The 19,466-nt window shown below is 35.5% G+C and overlaps 1 protein-coding gene across 4 annotated transcripts; it reads right to left on the reverse strand.

Annotated features, from left to right (window-relative positions):
• Window positions 1-226: 226 nt before the first annotated feature.
• LOC147514621 (Protein kinase superfamily protein) lies at window positions 227-18,690 on the reverse strand. Of its 4 annotated transcripts, XM_086584342.1 has the most exons (17): window positions 18,364-18,690; window positions 18,015-18,109; window positions 17,722-17,919; window positions 16,047-17,390; window positions 14,524-14,693; window positions 14,136-14,391; window positions 12,957-13,049; window positions 11,524-11,664; window positions 11,353-11,445; window positions 10,486-10,693; window positions 10,319-10,404; window positions 9,334-9,422; window positions 6,724-6,775; window positions 6,535-6,591; window positions 1,941-2,090; window positions 1,014-1,088; window positions 227-713 (listed from the first exon to the last, which is right to left on the reverse strand). In XM_086584342.1, exons 1-17 carry the CDS (start codon window positions 18,575-18,577, stop codon window positions 624-626), a joined length of 3,411 nt encoding a protein of 1,136 aa, XP_086440468.1. In that variant the 5' UTR covers window positions 18,578-18,690; the 3' UTR covers window positions 227-623. The 4 variants fall into 4 exon arrangements, 1 of the variants encoding a protein (XP_086440468.1); XR_015208994.1 differs by lacking the exons at window positions 227-713; window positions 1,014-1,088; window positions 1,941-2,090; window positions 6,535-6,591; window positions 6,724-6,775 and having other exon boundaries at window positions 10,208-10,404; XR_015208999.1 differs by lacking the exons at window positions 227-713; window positions 1,014-1,088; window positions 1,941-2,090; window positions 6,535-6,591; window positions 6,724-6,775 and having other exon boundaries at window positions 10,188-10,404.
• Between the last annotated feature and the right edge of the window lie 776 nt (window positions 18,691-19,466).

Here is a 19,466-nt window from a genome sequence, read left to right on the forward strand (position 1 = left end):
GCTTGGTGTTTTTTTGGTTTGGTGTTTTTTTTGTTGCACTGCTAAAAATGCTCTAAAAGTAAAAGATTTACTCCTTTCAACGAGGTTAATTGTCCAGTAAATAAAGCATCAAGTTACCAATTTTCAGGAGAATCTCGTCATTGTAACACATCATATCAATGAGGGTTTGATTGTCCGATAAAGAAAACAGTAATTCACAATTTTTTCCAATTTAGCAAAACGAAGGTGAAGAAACTGAAGAAATTTTTTTTCCTTTGCTTCATTCCGTATACATATGTACAGGGATAACAAGAACAAAACTGAAGTACATTATAACACCCATGTGTGGCCATTGATATACAAAATCACCAATATCACGTGGGAGCAATTCCTGACTAATTGTCGCCAGTTTCTTACAAAGGCTGCAGGAGTGGCTAACTAGACGGCTAGACCAAATAGTTGTAGCAGTGGCTGAAACAATTGTCAACTCGAACCATGTGGGCAGCGATTATATACATGTATAAGCCCAATACCAAACTCTCTCTCTCTCTCTCTCTCTCTCTCTCTCTCTCATATTGTTTGTACAGAAACAATTGCAAAGATTAGTGTGCTGGAACAACAAATGTCCCGAAAGCATTATATTGTTAGTCTACTCCTCTTGATGGTGAAGAGCAACTCGACGCATCCCTTTGCAGGAGAACATCGTAATTAATAGCCGCTAACTGCGATAAGTTCTGCAAAGATACACATAAATTAGTAACCGACCCAAGAAAAATCTTTGGATGTGTATACTTGCAACATGTATGAGATTCAAATATGTAATGAGATTCAAATATGTAACTTGACCGCAAGTGTGAGTAAACCATATTATTAGGCAACCGGCGCAACTATGATAAAACTTCTGACTTGTCATGTTCAAACAAGCATCCAGTGTTCTAGATTCATGTAAGCATCTAGCATACAACAAGTACATAGATGCAAAGGAAGAGAGATTAATAGGCGTACCCCAAATAAAGTAACATAAACATGCTTACCTTGAAAGAGAAGTTAATTAACGACAGATCTAAAGGAGAAGTGTTGAAATCAGCCAAGTCACCGCATTCATCCATCTGACCAATTACAAATAGATAAGTAAAACAGGTTATATTGAAGCTCACACAAGAATGTTTGTGCTAGTCGTGCTTAATTAAAGTTATTAAAAACTTTTAAGGTCATAAGAGAACAATGTCAATACCAATTCCTGGGTTGGGGGCAATATTCTCAAAATCCCCAAGCAAACAACATAATGTCAGTTTTTTATTCAAAGAATTAAGATTCCAAGAAAATGAAGAGTAATTTTGTGACAGTATATTACGAAGAATTCAATGTGTAGAATATAAAAAGAAGACACCAAATTGATGCTCACATTCTTTCAAGGACAAAAACACATTTTTCATAGAAGGATAAACATTTTCCTTAAATGACTGGAGCAAGTGCAGTAACTTTCACTTCTCCCTCTTCTTTTCTCCTTGTCTCTCTCACTTTCCAAGAATCTTTGATACATTTGTATCCAAATATCGGGCATCTTAAACTTTCGGCAGTAACCAAATATTTACATTAAACATCAATCAATAGAACATCCCCTATCTTATTGGTACAATATAGACACTTCTGTGAACAGTGGAATTTCATACGGCTCCACTTTTGTCTTATTTAGTTCTTTCTGGGCTGGAAATTTGGCACGTTTCTTTTAGTTTGGGCTTTATCTCGAATCATTCGGGGATGGATGTCGATGGGATATTTATGGGCTTGGATAACTTTGGGCCTAGGGGCATCCTACTATAGTTGCAATGAAAGCTACCAAAAATAAGATTGTAGAAAGCTATATTCCAATGTTTTTATTGATCAGTATATTCCCCAGATTTTTGTGTGGCAACTTCTTTCTGTTTTCCTTCAATCACTAAAGGTTGTATGGACTTTACCTCAATTCTGGAATTTGAACATGAATCAGTTGTATTAGACGCAGAATCACCATAACTTTCCTCTTCTGATATTCCATTAGAAATTTGCGAGTATCGAGACAGAAAGTAGCTTGTATCATCCACATTGTCAGGGCTTGGAATAAAAGCAGCCTACAAACAAACACAGTATTTAGTTATTTAGTGGAAATAATAAAACGTGGAAATATATCAGCCACAAACAACAGGAACACTGAAGTTTCTACAATCTCTCTTATGAGTTCAAACTCCACACATCAATTAAAACCTATATATATGTTACATGGACACGTCATATTTTAAAAATAATCCATGTTGGATACGTGTCAACGTGTCTGGTGTCGGACACGACACACACACACACATTGTACATGATATACCTAATTTTTGGTATTTTGCCATGTCGGACACTTCGTAACCGTTTCGGATTTGGACACACATATCCGTGTCAATGTAACTTAGATTAAAACACATAGATATTTTACAATATTTGTGTACACAAAGCCACAAGATAGTCAAATACAACGATCTCAGAGAATAAGGATAGAAGAGCTTAATTAACCTAGGGGAAAAGAGTATAAATCAATGTTGGACATTATCATCTAAAATATGTCAAAGCTCGAGCATGTAAAGTAGATCTACCACATATACAATAAAGTTTCGTTAGCATTTCACTACAAATATGATATATTAGTAGTAATGTTAGTATACTTGCACATAAAATCATAATAAAAAGCAAACTATGCCAAATTCCCTTTTTCTCTAACTTTTTTGTCGTACAACTAATTTTTTGAGTGATGTTGTGAAACTCACCAATCCTCTATATTGTGAAATACCCCATTGTTGTAACGCAATAATGAAGTTTGTAAGTGAAGTTTGCTGCGCAGCTTGTTGCACGCTTGTCATAATTAATTGTAAAATTCATTATCAATAAAATTTCCACTTAAATGAAAAAAAAATAAAAAAATAAAAAAATAATAAAATAATAAAAAAAAAATAATAAAAAAAATAAATAAAAAAAATAAAAAAAATTAAGGGATTAAAGTTTTAAAAAATAAAATAACAGGAGCTTACAAGGGAAAGAGAAAAAAGAAATGGCAAAAGGAGCAGTATGAGGTAACGTTCAGGGATATAAAAAGCGAGAAAACTGAAAGGAAAAGAGAGCATTGTAGCAATGATTGTTCAGGTGGTGATTGCCTAGTGGTGTTAAAGGTTCCAGCAAAGAGAGATGACTAGCAATGGCTGCAGGTGTTGCTGATTACTGGTAAGTACATGATGGGGCAATAGCTGGTGGTTGAATGCAAATTAACTTATAGGCTTATAGCTCTTCTCTAGTTCCCTTCTTTCGTTTGCTCTTTCTTCACTCTTTTCATTGTTCTTTTCTAAATTCTTTTTCAACTTGCTTAAAAAACAAACCAGACTTTTTTACTTTTCAGAGCTATTTTTTGGCATTGGTGGGACTGCAAGACGGTAAGTTGCAATAAAGGTATCTTCTCGGTTAAGTCTTTTTATTTTTCTATGACTTCTTGGTTGTCTAATGCTAATAGTCCTAGCCCCATTCCTGAATTCCCTGGGACTCTAATTTGGAAATCCAAAATTCCCTCCAAGATTGGTTTTTTTGCGTGTGTTTCCTTGGAACGCATCCTTACCATTGATAACCTTAGGCGTCGGAAAATGTATTTGGTCAATTATTGTCAGCTGTGTAAAAAAAATAGTGAGTCTGTGAATCATGTACTTCTTTGGTGTCCTTTATCTTGGAAAATATGGTATGCTTTTCTTTTAGAGTTTGGAATGACTTGGGTATGCCCGGGCCGGGTATTGGATTTGCTTAAAGGTTGGAGTCATGGTCCTTTCTCTTCTTCTGGAAATCACATGTGCAGCTTATTACCTTTGCGATCATGTGGGGCATTTGGCTAGAGCAAAACTGTCGTCACTTTGATGGCATCTCTATTTCGAGTAAGAAGACAATTCTCTCGATAAAAGCTTTGTTATTTCGGTGGTCTAAAGTCTTCAAAGAGTTTGGAGGATGCTTCTTTGAGTCTTTTGTTGCTAGATGGGATCGTCTTATGTTTTTAGACATGGGGTGACGGTGCATGTCTGAGGTTTTTGTTTTTTTCTTCTTATGTTTTGTTTCATCGCTTGTAAATATTTATTTTTCGGTTGTTCTCTTATAATGTAGGCCTTCTCAGCCTACTTTTCTTTTATTAATGGAATATCACTTTTACCAAGCAAAAAAAAAAGACGGCAAGTTGCAACAACAATGGTACACTTTAACAGAGTCGGAGCAGAAGGTGCAGATGGAGTGTGGAGGCAATTTCAACAACTAGACCAGGTTTGAATTTACTGCTCTAATACCAAAATTGATGCACTTGCATGCAAGAAGATATATGAATGCAATGACAAAGAATTGAAAAGTACTTGCAAGCTGCTACGATTGCTGATCGCGACAAGCAGACTTGACATTCACAATTTTGATAATAGGGATGACAAATTCTCCATTGTAATCATATCCTAAAAACTAACAATTCACACACACATACACACGAAAAACTAATCTATCGCACAAAAACACAGGTTCAATTGATCAACCACCAGTTTGGCCAAAGGCCTACAAGTTTACTTAATTACTTATGACCTTAAAAAGACAAAAACTATTTGAAATAGGAACTACCCAAATTATATAATTGCAAAAATTGGTAATTTAAAATAGAAGCAGACTGAACAGACTCAGAATAACAATTAAACTTGATTATAAAAATCTTTAACATTGTGACAGCTAAATTGGGAATACAAATAGGGTTGCCAACAGTAGATTGCATTAAAAGGCTCGAATGCAAGAGTGAACAAAACCATGTACATGGTCTTGAATTTTGGATTCATGCTCACTATGGGCAGAATGGAAGAAAAGTATACAATAAACACGTGAAAACTGTCAGACTTCAACTACTTTACTGGTCACTCTTAGAAATTTAGAATCTATTTTTTCCAGTATCTGTACTTCAGTACTGTACATTTGATTATGGAAACTTAACATAACCAGCCTATAAATCCTATCGTGTCCTCAGAATCCTAAACTTCCAAAGAAAAATATATGCTTGCCTTACTGTTACTTTTTACAGTAATACTTCCAGTCACGAATTCTTCACTCTAATAAGTATGATCATTCTAGGCAAAATGTGTGCCAATGCTAGTACTTAGAGAACCTATCCCCATCCATCTTATATATATTTTTTTATCAAACTGGAACTACAAACGAAAAATCAATGTAATTTTTCTGAATAAAGTTTCCCTATATCAAAAGTAAAAGAAAATTATTTCCACGAAAAGCATTAGCTATGAAATCAGCTGTACAGACACAAGTCCTCCATAGCACTGACACAAATCACATCTGGATTGCATATAGAGGACGCTGATAACAAGGAGGCATCCCACCAAGTCACATGATTAGTTCCTTGATTTGCAAGTTATCAACTTAGAACAATTAAGTTTCTGTATAGAATAGGATTCTGGGATAGAATATAATCTGTAGTTTATATGTAAGCCTAGTTGCCTGGGTGGAAGACAGTAGTTTTCGTTATTGATTTATGAAGAAACATTTCCTTGTTAATGGTGTTTTGATTGGTAGAAAATCATCAAGATCAGAGAGTTCTGGAGGTGACAAACTGCAAATCAAATTAAACTCCACTTCACTAACTTTAATGCACGTATTCAAACCTACAGCTAACATATCTCACACAAATTTCCCCCAACTACAAATAATCAACAAACTTACCCAAGATCTCCATCAACAAAACATTTCATAATATGCAAAGCTCAGCAAAACTTAGTAACACTCATTAGAGGCTTTGTGAATAAGACAAAATCATTTATCACATTGACATCCATTTTTCTTATACTATAGAGTGTGTTTGACTGCACAAGGGAATTTCCCTTGGTAAACCCACTTTTAAATAGAAAATTTAAAGAGAGACAGGAGCATACAGTGGAACGTTTTACGTCTCTCTCTCTTAAAAAAAAATGAATAGGGAGGGCCACGAAGATGGTGAAGATCTCCATTACTTGTTTCCATCTCATGAAAATGCCTTAGTAAAAGGTGGGTTTACCAGGAAATTAGGGTACTATTCCATTATACAATTAAACACATTATTCAAGGTATAGTAAACAGCAAATGCTAGTACATTAGAGTAGAAGATGTATTCTTAGCATGTTAGCGCATCATAGAAATGTATGTAAGACTTAAAGTTAGTATCCATCTAAAGACTGTTTCGAACCTATTTACTTTAAATGTAGTTAGCAAGTCCCATAAGTAACTTCGCTATCTTGGCCAATATGTTTTGTGCCAAAACAATATCAATGTGTAATAGGTCTGTTTTTGTACTTCACGAAATAACGATAATAACAAGTCAAGGAGGTTGAAATACTGCCATATATAGGTGAATCATAATGGAGACACACACACAGTTTTAAAAGAAATTATCAAATTGGATGAGTATCAATAGACAAGAACTGTTGAAATGATTTCAGATCATACGTGTAAACATCATATTTTGCAAACCCATAAGATGAGCACACTTCTTACCTTTTGTAATGCAAGGGTGTCCCAATTGACTCCCTGAAAGAACCGATGCGCTTTTACCTATAAAAAATGTCAATAAAGTTAGAAGAAAAACAACAACTCAGCCGCATATCTGAGATTTCTCGAGGCTCTACAGAATGACAGGATTTTCTAGTTGACAATCAATGGAAGATAGATTAGCATGTAAACAACCTCTTCTGCACCATTTGCTCCTAGGCGTTGATTTGGATCGAGAATAAGAAACCTGAAAACACAAAGTCGAAAAAATGAGGGTCAAGTATTCATTGAAAATCATCCAGCTTCAAGGCTTCTCTCACTTCAAAACTAAGCAAAATATATATATGATCTTCCACTCCATCGACTTACAAATTGAATTAAGACCGCATTTTTTGTGGATATGATCTTCTTACAATGGATATCATGCCCACAAAAATTCATCCTATTTGGATATGTCCAACCTTGCGAAAACTAGTGTTCAATTTTGAACATTTATCTAACGGTCCAGAATTTTCCGATTTCATAATAACATTTGATTAGGTTAGACATATTTGAATGAGCCGAAATTTGGTGGACATGTTATTCATGGTGGGGAGATCATATCTACAAAATATCAACCCTTAATTCAACTTGTAGGATGAGATATGGCTTTGTATGTTTTGGGAGTATATATATATATATATATATATATATATATATAGGCCCGATCTTAGAAGTACATACTTATTTTTAAGTTAAAATAAGTACGTAAGTAAAACATCACTTAAAAAATGAATTCAACTCTAATGTTTTGTGGGTATTACCTACATACTATAAAGATCATCTCCACAAAATTTGAGCTCATTTGGAAACATTTAACCTAGCTAAAAATTGTTGTCATCTTTAAAAAGAAATCTAACGGTCCAGAAAATAATATTTTTTAATCATCTTTTGCCTAAGTTAGATATTTCCAAATGAATTGAAATTTTGTAGAGATGATGTTGATGGTGAGTAGATGATATCCACAAAATATTAGGTTTGAATTCATTTTCTAGGTGAGGTTTTACTACGTACTTATTTTAACTTAAAATAAGTATGTACTTCTGATATATATATAGTAATTCTCTAAAAAGAAGCTACTAAGTTAACTTAAAATAAGTACGTACGTAAAACTTCATCTACAAAATGAATTCAAACCTAATTTTTTGTGGTTATGAAGCATTCACTATAATGATTATCTTCCCAAATTTTTAACTCATTTGGAAACCTCTAACATAGATAAAAAATATTGTCATCTTTAAAAAGAAATAACGGTCCAGAAATGTTGAGTTTTTGTAATCGTTTTTTGCCAATGTTAGAGGTTTCCAAATGAGCTGAAATTTTATAGAGATGATCTTAATATTGAGTATATCATATCCACAATGAAATAGGTTTGAATTTATTTTGTAGGTGAAGTTTTACTTACGTACTTATTTTAAAGTTAACTTAAGTAGCTACTTTTTAGAGAAAGACTATATATATTGCAGTAAATTTTTGAAATAAAGTTCTACTTCAATCCCAAGTTACATCGACACGGACATGGATACGAAGTGTCTAACATGGTGTAATATAAAAAATAAAGGTATATCACTTATAATATGTGTCCGTGTCGGACATGACATGTGAATACGTACCCGGCACGGATTATTTTTAAAATATGGTGTCCATATAACATAGCGTCAATCTATATGGCCTAACAAATAACAAAAAAACAGTCAAAGTAATTAAGCATTCCCATTTTCCCTAAGGTCATCAACTATTTAAAGTCAGATACATGATTATTTTTTATTGTTTTATATTTTATATTTTTGAAAAAAGTTAGAGGTTATCTGCATTCAGAAGTTGTCTGAAGAAAAAGTTTTGTAACCTAAGACCTGGTGGAGGTATAAAAGCAGTGGCGGACCCAGGGGGGTTGAGGGTACACCCTTGCTCGCCCTAAATCCTGGCAAAAAAACATACTAGTAGTCTTGGCAAAACTGAAATTTTGCCTTTACTCAAGGTTCGAGCATACCCACTGATACAGTTCTAGGAGGACATCTCCCAAGTGGCTACCCATAATGCTACTTTAGTTGTGTGCGGGTGGCACAGGCCCACTGGGGATTTGGGGGCAGCGCCCCCGACCAGAATATTTTAGGCAATTTCTATTATTGTAAACAGTGATTTTCATATATATATCGAAGTGATACAAGGCCGAAACTTAATAAGGCCATATCCTCTTTCTCCCCAAACTTCTTCTCCATTAACATAGATACAATTTCACTCCAACCATTCCATGAATTGTCAATTTTGCCTATAAAGTAAAGGCCTGAAATTTCTGGTAAAGATTTAAACAGCTAAGGGTCTATAAAGTAATTTGATACTTTTTTAGCTATTGGAATTGAACATGACGCATTTGGCATGAGGTCACTTCATCTGAAAAGAAAAATAATTCTACGGTGATGCTATTGTAAGCTTGTAAAGTTATATGCTTTGCATACTCCTCTAACCATTATAAGCCATATGGCATTTATTTAGAATATTTGGCATCCCACATTTATATTTTATCATATACCTAATCTACCTCTATCAGACTAGTACACATGATTTAAATGCATCGGATTGGGATTCAGGACTTCTGGTCTATCTTATCTCTTACAATACAAAATCAGCTATAATTAGCTTTGTCTGTTTACTATTCATGGCTGAACAAGGTCCTGATTCAAATTAACTTTGACACCACAAAACAAAGTCTTAAAACACAAGCTAATTAAACAAGAAAGTAAGGGTAGAACAAAACTCAACACCAACCTGTTAATCAAATCTTGAGCCTCATACGACATGTCATTAGGAACACTGGGCCATGGCAACTTCTTGTTCAGAATGTTCTCAAAGATTATCTGCATTCATGAATGCAATGGACTAGTTAATGATATAAAGCTCTCCAGCTAGGGTTCCAACCAACTCGATCTGTGAGAAAATTAAATATGGAAAATATAGTTTCACCTACACAAATAAAGAATCCATTCAAGAAATACCAAATGCACATAGAGATGAGAGAATTGCAGCTAACAATAAAGACTAGTATAATAGCAATGACTTGAAGTGTGTTTTTGTACATACATATAAAGTGACCCTCCTGTAGTCGTTTTTTTGAGTCAATATGTTCAGTATTTGATAAAGATGTAATTACAGATATTTAGGGAGGTGGTAATTGTGTTGATTATCATCACAATCCCAACCAATTTTTAAGTCAAGAGAACAATTCTAGTTTCGATTTAGACATCTCAAGTCCCTCAAGGAAACGCTTCCTTAATAGCACCATATATATTTAAGATCAGTGTTTAGAAGAATGCATTGAGTCTTCTGTCTCAAGGAGCACCTCACAACCAATTAGGAATTGAGGCTCTAGCATTACAAGTAAATGAAGTAATATATAGAGCTTACACCTTACTATTATAGTACTGAGGCGTATTGAGGCTATAGCCTCACTGTCAACAAAATTCTGCGGACTTGAGAGCAACTCAAATAGATTTTTACCAACATCTCAACAATGATTTCACCAACTAACTTTATGTCTTCCATATCCAACAGCTTTAAAATGTACACGAGAATAGTTAGTGAGAGTGCACAAAAGGAAACAAACAAAAACAGCAATAACATACAATTTAAAGATCAAGTCCACCTTAACACTACAATCATATAACTTTTCCTCGAAATTAGAAAGAAACTCCAAGAGCAAGCCTCATCGGTGGGATTCCAGAAACTCCAAGAGCAAGCCTTAAAATAAAAGTACCTCTGGACTTTCTGCACTGAAAGGTGGAATTCCAGAAATAAACTCAAATAGAATGATTCCCACTGACCACCAATCTGCAGCATAACCTGCAGAATGCTCAGGGAGTTATATTTACCTGCCTAGGATAATTGAAACGACACTAATGTAGATTCTGTTAAACTCCAAACCATGATCAGTTCCAAGAAGGATTTCTGGTGCCAGATAGTCAGGTGTGCCGACAGCTGACTGCCGAGTTCTCTCCTCCGTGTGTTGAGTATGCTCAAGAGAAATATGAAAGTCATCTTCTTCGGATAAAGTACTGCTAGTTGTATCAGACCCAGACAGATTAACTGTGCTATTAATAAGGCCAATTTTTGAAAGGCCAAAGTCCGTAAGCTGGTAAGACACAATCATCAGTATTACACGGGGTATGAAGTAACTTGTGAATCTGAACTTCATCAGGGAGCTATGTTTAGGAATAAATATGTCAAAATATTTGGTTAACTTTTACCCTTACCATAACATACAATTGAGTACTGAAGCAAATATATGTAAAATTGTGGGGTAAAAATGTGAAAGAAGATTTACTTTTGTTATCGACAAGACAAAAGTAGAAAGTGTATCCAGATGCAAATATTTTTATGAAGTTTAGACTTAGTTGCCAATTTAACATTTTGCTATCGTTTAGTGCAATTCCTTTTAGAAAGTTGTACTTTATTACAATTTTCCTAGAAAAAAACGAAGGGAAGAGAAACTAAGCTAATGTTAATTATTAATCTGCATTTGCATGTAGCATTGGACAGCAAGCAGTTAAATTAATGGACAACAAGTTGGCTTGAGAGTGCAATTACTTTTGAAAAGTTGTACTTTATTACAATTTTCCTGGAAAAAAAAAAAGAAGGGAAGAGAAACTAAGCTAATGTTAATTGTTAATCTGCATTTGCACGAAGCATTGGACAGCAAGCAGTGAAATTAATGTACAACAAGTTGGCTGATTTAAGTAGCCACAGAAATTAGATTTAAGTATAAGAATGAAAAAATGCATGCTACTGAACCTTAATGTGCCCATCATGTGCGATCAATATGTTGTCTGGCTTCAGATCACGATGAACTATTCCCAGGGAGTGGAGATATTCTAAAGCAAGAACCTAGAATAACATATAACGTCCATAAGATAGGCCAAACAACAGCAAAGCGAATAATCCCATCATGCAGTAAGAACAGACCAGTTCAGCTATATATGTACGAGCTATGTCTTCCTCCAGGCAACCAACATTTCTAAGCAAAGAGTACATGTCACCGCCATTTAGATATTCCATAACCAAATACAGGTTATCTCTGCAAGTAAACGAGTAAAAGAAACGTACCTGCAGAGTAATTCAAACAAATTAATTGCATATTAGCACAGAACTCCAATTTTAAGAGTGAAAATGCTATTATTCTTAAATTTAGAGCATCCAACTCAAACAAAATTGGAAATTAGTGGAGGCACCCCAGGATCTTATGAATTATGATGCAAAAGTTGTTAAATAGCGTATATGGGAATATATATCTCAACAAGCCCCTCACGCATGAACTAACTTGAGCAAACCACATGGGTTTATTTTCTTTATTATATTTTGGGTCACATGATGTACATGGGCCATTCGGTCAGACTCAATAGCCTGCTCTAGTAGCACTATAAAAGTTGGAGCATCCGACTCAAAAGCCATTGGCAGTGAGTGGAGAGGCCTCGGGATCTCATAATGTATTTTGCATTCCGTTGCAAGGATATTAATGCCTGATACCATAACATATATCTATACAATATGGAGCATCGTGTGGCCATGTAATACATAGCCAACATACTTTTCTCAAATGCCACATTTAATCTATCTCAATATCAACTTTACATTTTCGCAGTTAAGGTTGTTTAGTGTTTACATGCAATGGCATAAATGTAAATATACTTTTTTAAAAAGTAGGGCAATATTGGTGAAAAAAACATGCATAGAGGATTGAGCACTACACGTCATGGAGGGATAATGTTGTACTATTTTACTTTTAAATTTGAAGAATCCACAACTTTTGATCTGATACTGTTTTAAAGACATCCTATACAATTTAACACACTCTTAGACGAGACCTGTCCAATGAGGCCAGACATATAAATTCCCTTTGGATGCTTCATACGTGAATTCAATTGTGTTAAAGACATGCTTAGTCTTTATAGTCGCGTCAAGGCATTGCCTCTGTGTGCGAGGCTGAGGGTAACCAAATTGCTTTGAAGACACGGCCTTTAAGGGAAGGTGGGGGCAAGTCAAACTGTGCCAAAGGAATCACCTACGATGGGGTGCCGAGTCATTAGTGTAATAGTGTTGTAAGGCATGGGTCACCATTAGTATTTTAACAAACTTTATCCTACAACCAATCACCAGTTCATGAGGTATACTAATCAAAAAATTAGTAAACAAGTGCATAGATACTATGTTAAAGGTCAGTCATGGATCGCACGGATACTATATGTTATATACTTATATACCTTAGTTCCTCAGGTCAGACTGTAAGTACTAACTAGAACAAACTGACAAATAAACAAACAAACAAACAAAACGGAAAGAATAGCTTAATTTCAAGTAAAGAACTAGAAAATAAAAGGGATACTATACTTGAACATTACCACAAATGGGTTTCGAACAGCGATTAGTATGTTACGCTCAGCTAATATACGTTCAATATCGTTTTTCCGTATCATATCCAACTTTTTGAGTACCTGCACAACCAACCAGATTTTGTCTCACAGATTCAACCAGTGGTAAAACATGGGGAGGGTGAAACATGCATACATTAATACAAGTAATACCATGGATAGTTTTTCCTATGGTTAAAGAAAAGGTAAAGTAAAAGCATATCTACAGCAGAGAATCAAATATCAACACAATTGTATAGAGGAAACTGTTAAATTCAAGAAGTTTTAAATGCTATGATGCACTCTTTATAGAGACCAACAAATGTGTAATTCACTAAAGTGGGTAGGCCTTTGGATCCATGAGTCATGTGAAACTTACCACATACATTCTTATCTTTTGTGAATTAAAAGGTTGGGGAGTTTACTGATCGACTGGTTGTGGATAATCTCGGTTTTTTTTTTATCAAAATTGGACAGCCAAGCCATAAGCCAGATGTTAATTTAAGATTTTAACCACTCCTTTCTACTTGATCTTCTTCTTTCTTTTTAGTGTATGTACATTTTGTTTTGCCTTTCTTAGAAATCTCCAAAAAAAAAAAAAAACACTCAGTGATTCGAAGATGGTACAGCGCTTCCAAAAGAGAGGTTAAAAGGCATCTGCATTGACACTATAACATCCCACATAATCTCTTTAGTTTCACTTTCAAACAATGCTGCAAGTAAATAGAGAAATCTTATTTGAGTAAGAGATGACCAATTTTTTTCCAAGAGAAAATTATTTGATTTAAAAAATAAAAATTATTCATGTGCACAAGCAGAGCACATGCCTTATTCCTTGTAAGGAATTAACGAGGTGGTGAACTGCTCATACAAACATAAATATACTTACAGTTTATTTACAAAATACATTTGTTCCCTTTATTCATTACCATGGAATGCAACAAAAAGGTCATCCGAAATAGTTTTTCCACCCCCGTTTGAAGAAACGTGAAATTAGTGTTTTCGACCACACAATCTTGTTAACATTTTTTTTATTGTATGTGTAATCAAGAAAGAGAATACTTAACAGATTGTTCCTAAACCCTTCTCACTAATTACGTTTACTACGCTCTTATAGCAATATACTTCATAATGAACATACCACCAAAACCCTAAAACGTGATATCATACCTTTATTGCAAAGAGATCACCCGTTGTTCGCTTCCTTGCAAGAAAAACTTTACCGAAGGCACCCCTACTAATTGGCTTCATAATTTCAAAATCATCAATGCTAGTTCGATCTTTATGCATGGAATGTAAGGGGGTTGATAAGACACTACTCTGGGAAGCGGTGTCCACCAAGCTTCCAATGCCTTCTCTACATTTTCCAGCATCTTTTGGACTTTTGTCATCCATCATCAACTCACAAGTTAGCAGATATTTCTCCCTGAGACAATTTGTACAAGAACATTATAGAAGGATAGGATTCCGACAACAGTTATTACAGAGTAAGTAAGTAATTCTTGTTAGTTATACAATTGCATAACAAATTTGACTCAAGGTTAATATCAAGGTCTACCTTATAAGCTTCTCTATGCGATTACCAAATGTATCTATTACAAGAGCTTTGATCCTGCTATGCTGTAGTATGTCCTGTAAATCATGAATACAAGCAAGCAAGTAGTCGGATCCTCCTTTTGTAAGATCCATGCTTGCCACTTGACGAGCAATGTCAGCAAGTTCAGCCATCTGCAAAACTACTTTCCAGTTATTCAGCATATGCCACACGGCGTCACAACATAAGGGTAACACGTAAGAGCAATTTACTTTTAAACACTTAGTAGGAAATGATTGAATGAAACAAAATATCACACCTCAGAAAGAGGAAGAGTGTCTAAACACACGCACTGAGGAGGAAGAGTGTCTAAACAAACGCACTGAGGCTTAAGCCCCAATGCCTGAGTACCCCCAAGATCCTAAAAACTTTGTCTCTTCAATTAGTTTTTTCTTTTCAGCTTGTACTATAGGATGTCTTATCCTATTTCTTTTCGTTTACATATATATAAATACTATACTTTACCGATCAAAAAAAAAATCTTTGTTGAAAGGAAAAAAATAACCTTATTCGTATGGAAACTTCTTTAATTCAAAAACCAAAGTAAAAATTAAGTTTTTTCTGCCATTGAGGTGCAATTGAGGCTTAAGCCTCAAGCCTCACAGAGGGAGACCGCCTTGAGGCTCTAATGCATTTTTCTGAAACACTGCAAACATAATTCAAGAAGCGTTTTTCTTCAGTACGACCATTTCATGCCACCAATATTCCATTTCTCCTTCTATTACTCTATCTCTCAGTGCTTAGGAAGTCTGTCCAACCTGGCCCACCTGAGCATTAGCGACCAACTTTATCATGTTCTATTAAGATATGGACCCCAGCCACCACTCATCGACAGTGTATAGCCCATAACCGACCAGCATAAGCCCAGTTGTTAGCCAGCACAATTTTGTCCATATTCATTTTCAAAATTATGACAACTCTTAGTAGCAGTTGATGAGCTCAACCATTAGTGCGAGCCCTATATATTCAGGGAATCCTTCTAAATCCGGATTCACTGGGAAACAAGGAATCGGTACTCCATATCTTAAATTTCTAAAAGTCTTTAGAGACTTGATGTGAGCCAGAGTTTGGGTACGTAGGCACTAGGCAGCCTTCACGGTTCATTCTTACCAATTTTACCACCACCAACCCTTTTATTCACCACTGTTGTGTTTTAGTCAAGTTTGGTCGAAACACAGTGATATTTTCATATTTATTTTGATTGATAAAAGATATTCAACAAATATAATCATTAAATTACATCAATACCAATATACCATGAAGATTAGCCAAAATCTAATCTCCAAAATGATAAGACAACATTAAATATGACAACGTTAAATATCTGTTCACTTCTGATTCTGTGTCATCTTTACAACCGTAACTTTTATTAAAGAGACTACATATTTCAAGAAACATGGTTTACATGGACAAAATGGACTGACACATAGAAGGCACATAATGTAAAGACCTAGCTAAAACAAGTAAGAAAGGTAGAGGTAACTCACCTGATCCACGCCCTCTAGTTCAGTATCGTTGTTGTGTTCTAGCCAGAACAAGTCAAAATGACTGGCTCTTGGAGTATTTGTAGACGAAATGGATGTCATGCTCCCAGTAGAAGATGGTCTGCCATGATGGATTAACCTTAAACCCATATTGCCTTTCATGTTACATGAAGAACCTAGGTAAGACTCATCTATACAAGCAGTATCCATCTCATGAAGATCTTCAAACATTCCTTCCACGCCTTTATTATGCCACTCAATTATCTTTGGAGACTGACCATCAGATCCAAAACCTGAGTTTGCATTTTGAATTCTTAAAATATCGGGGCTGCTACATGATGCAGGATGAGACAGGCTAAATGAGTCTATGATTTGTTCTAGTACATCAGCAAGTTTTGAGAGGCGGTCATTCACGTCCAAATTTTTCAGATCACACTTATCCGCGTACGCACATACATAAGAATGAGATTCCAAATGAGAAGCTGGTACAAACTCCTCACATATCCTACAGATTAGTGAATCATAATCATTAGGACCTCTATCATGTTCATTTAGTAATCCAGAAATCTTCTTCTTAAGTATCAAGTCTCCAGGTAAATTATTATCAGCTTGATGTCTTTGTTTAATCTTATCCTCCTGAAATGATGAGATAAGCTTCTGTCCTGGACGAGATTCAAAGCTGTGGGCAGCAAGTTCTGTTGTGGCAGCTTTGCTGGACAGGATGTCAACTTGAGAATTAGAGGATAAAGACTTCTCAGTAAAGGCAATCTGATCGTTTTCCAGAGCCACGTCGATTTGATGTCCCAGCTCATCAGCCAAGCTTAAGCGTCTCTCAGGAAGTGCAAAATCCTTATTCTTATCCTGCACTTGGCATATAGCACTTTCTTTCTCATTTTTAGTATCTGTTAAACCGGAATTGGCGGTGTCTGGCTTCGCGATCCAGTTCATTTCAACACAAGGAATACTTTCTAAACATCTCTTAAATTTATGCAAAGAATTCTCATCGATTGGTTCACTGTCTTTTTCAAACTGTAGCAACCTGGTGCACCTTGTCAAAATAAAAAGCAAACGCGTATACAGCTGTTTTACAACTCCTGCTTGGCACTGCTGCCTTTTCTCAGCAAGATCCTGCACAATCTGTCCACAATTCTTACGGAGCTCACCGGAACTCATTTGTGAACATCTTCGCGCCAGAATCAATAGGTCCACGGCTGCATCGAGTCCTTGTGAAGGTGGGCAGCGCTCCTTCCGAAGAACCTCTTCGACATCTCCTACAAAAGTAGCTAGCTCTGCGTTTACAACCACTTTTGCAGCATCAAACCTTGAACGCAGTGACCCCAACATCTCCTGCATATTAATACAAATTAACCATAATGAAAATTCATAGACAACAAACAGGAAAAAAAATTAAATTAAAATCTGCTGAAAATAGATTAATGACCAACTGAACTGTTGGTTCTGGTTTGCTTTTAAGTGTATTCCTGGTAAAATGAATATGGTGGAAATGAGACAACAGACTAAATTTAAAAAAAAAAAAAAAAAAAAAAAAAAAGCAAGATTTATTGTGATGTCCATGATCACAAATCAAACGCAGCAGCAATCAATCATGAAAAAAGAAGTTTCACACCTCCATCTTATCTCGAAAATCTACTAACATACAGATGAAGGAATAATATACCTTCAAGTCATCATAGCTGTGGGCGCGGGAAGAAAAAGGACGTATACCACCCTTTGGTCCTAATTCATGAGAAAAGCTTTTAAAACCCGGCGGTGGTTTTCTCGTGCCTGAAGTCTCTTGTGATGGTTCCTTTCCAGGTGAATTCGTAGTTCCCCCAGACACCTTATTGTCAACCATCTTGATTTCTAAGGTACTGGCCTGTAGAAAAATAGAGGCCGTTGCAGTGGACAGTTGTTCTGAACTAGTTCAACTAGGGAAGTAAAATACATATTGATGAATAAATGAAATCTCACCTCAGTCTTTTCAGGATTATCATTAGAAATAGGATGAGGATCCTTGGTGAGATATGATGTGAACCAACGGGCAATCTTCTTTCCTTTACTCGGTCCTGCAAAATTCTTCACCTCAATAAACATGTAACAGATTATGCAGAAAATAATGATTCGCAATCTCAATAAACCTTTAAGCCCTAACAGTTTAAATTCCTAAAAATTTAATGATCTTTAAAACAGCAAGTTACAACTGTTTTGGTAATAATTAAGTATTTTTGGTTACAATTATTGTCAGTGTCAACTACTGTGAAAGATTTAAAGCGTTAATTAGTGTAAAAGAAACAACCTTTGATTAAAAAAACAAACAAACCTTGTTTGTGAGCTTTGATCTTTTGACGTCGGTTATCTGTTTCTTTATTCAAATGAGAATAAGAAGTTGAAGTTGAATTGATGAACCGATCATTATTCTTTACAACAACAGACGACGTTGATGTACTAGTATCACGATTGATCTTAATTCTATTCAACCCAGACGGAATTCCACTTGCTATTGATGATGATGGTGATGAGCTTTTTTCCGCCATAATAAGAGAGAGAGAGAGAGAGAGAGATATATATATGAAGAAATGAGGAGAAGACTAGAATGGAAAGGGACTTTGGCGGGCGGACAATATGGTTGAGAATTACTACTTTGGTTAATTGGTAGGTTTTTTCTCACGTGTATATATGCCACGTGGCATAACAGTGTGACCCAATTATTTACCCAACCCTGCCTGTCCACTTGGGGGGTATATGATTACTAGAAAATATAAAAGCACGTGGATCATCTGTGTCTATGATTAGTGGTAGGGTCTCTCTCTTATTTTATTTGTGGTACGGTCTTTCTTTTTAAAACAAAACAGAACAACATATATCTGGTTTTGGTTTTCTAAAACAACACGTGGTTTTGGTTTTTTGTGACTCAAATAGCTAACATGAGACGTGTCAAATTATTATATCTTGTTAGAACTGAGTAACAGTTTTTGGTGGCTCAAATAGCTTAACATGTTACATGTCAAAAAACTATGCAAAATTAGAGCTGAGTAACAAGTCATGTGGCTAACTTAACCACACCACTTATAAGTAGTAAAGATACTGTAGTTTTGAATATTTTACATGTTCTATACCCCACAACTACATACAACATTTCAACGTGGGCACTTGAAAAATAGTGGACGGATGGCTGCTTTCTGATGGTATCGTCATAGTAGGTAGTGTGTGTGTGCGCGCGCGTGTTCAAGAGAATGGGCAGAACTAAAAAATTTGTCGTGATTTGAGATGATCCAGTTCCGACCCTCCATTGCAAGTCTCAAGAATCTGGAAGTAGTAAAACTGGTCTGATCAATGTAAACTTGATGGAATTGGTATTTGGTCTAATCGTCCGTAAGAGCATGCACCTTGTGCATTTGCTTTGCTACAGGTGCAAAGACTTTC

The sequence above is a fragment of the Coptis chinensis genome, chromosome 2 (assembly GCF_015680905.1).
Source record: "Coptis chinensis isolate HL-2020 chromosome 2, ASM1568090v1, whole genome shotgun sequence".
Lineage (NCBI taxonomy): Eukaryota > Viridiplantae > Streptophyta > Magnoliopsida > Ranunculales > Ranunculaceae > Coptis > Coptis chinensis.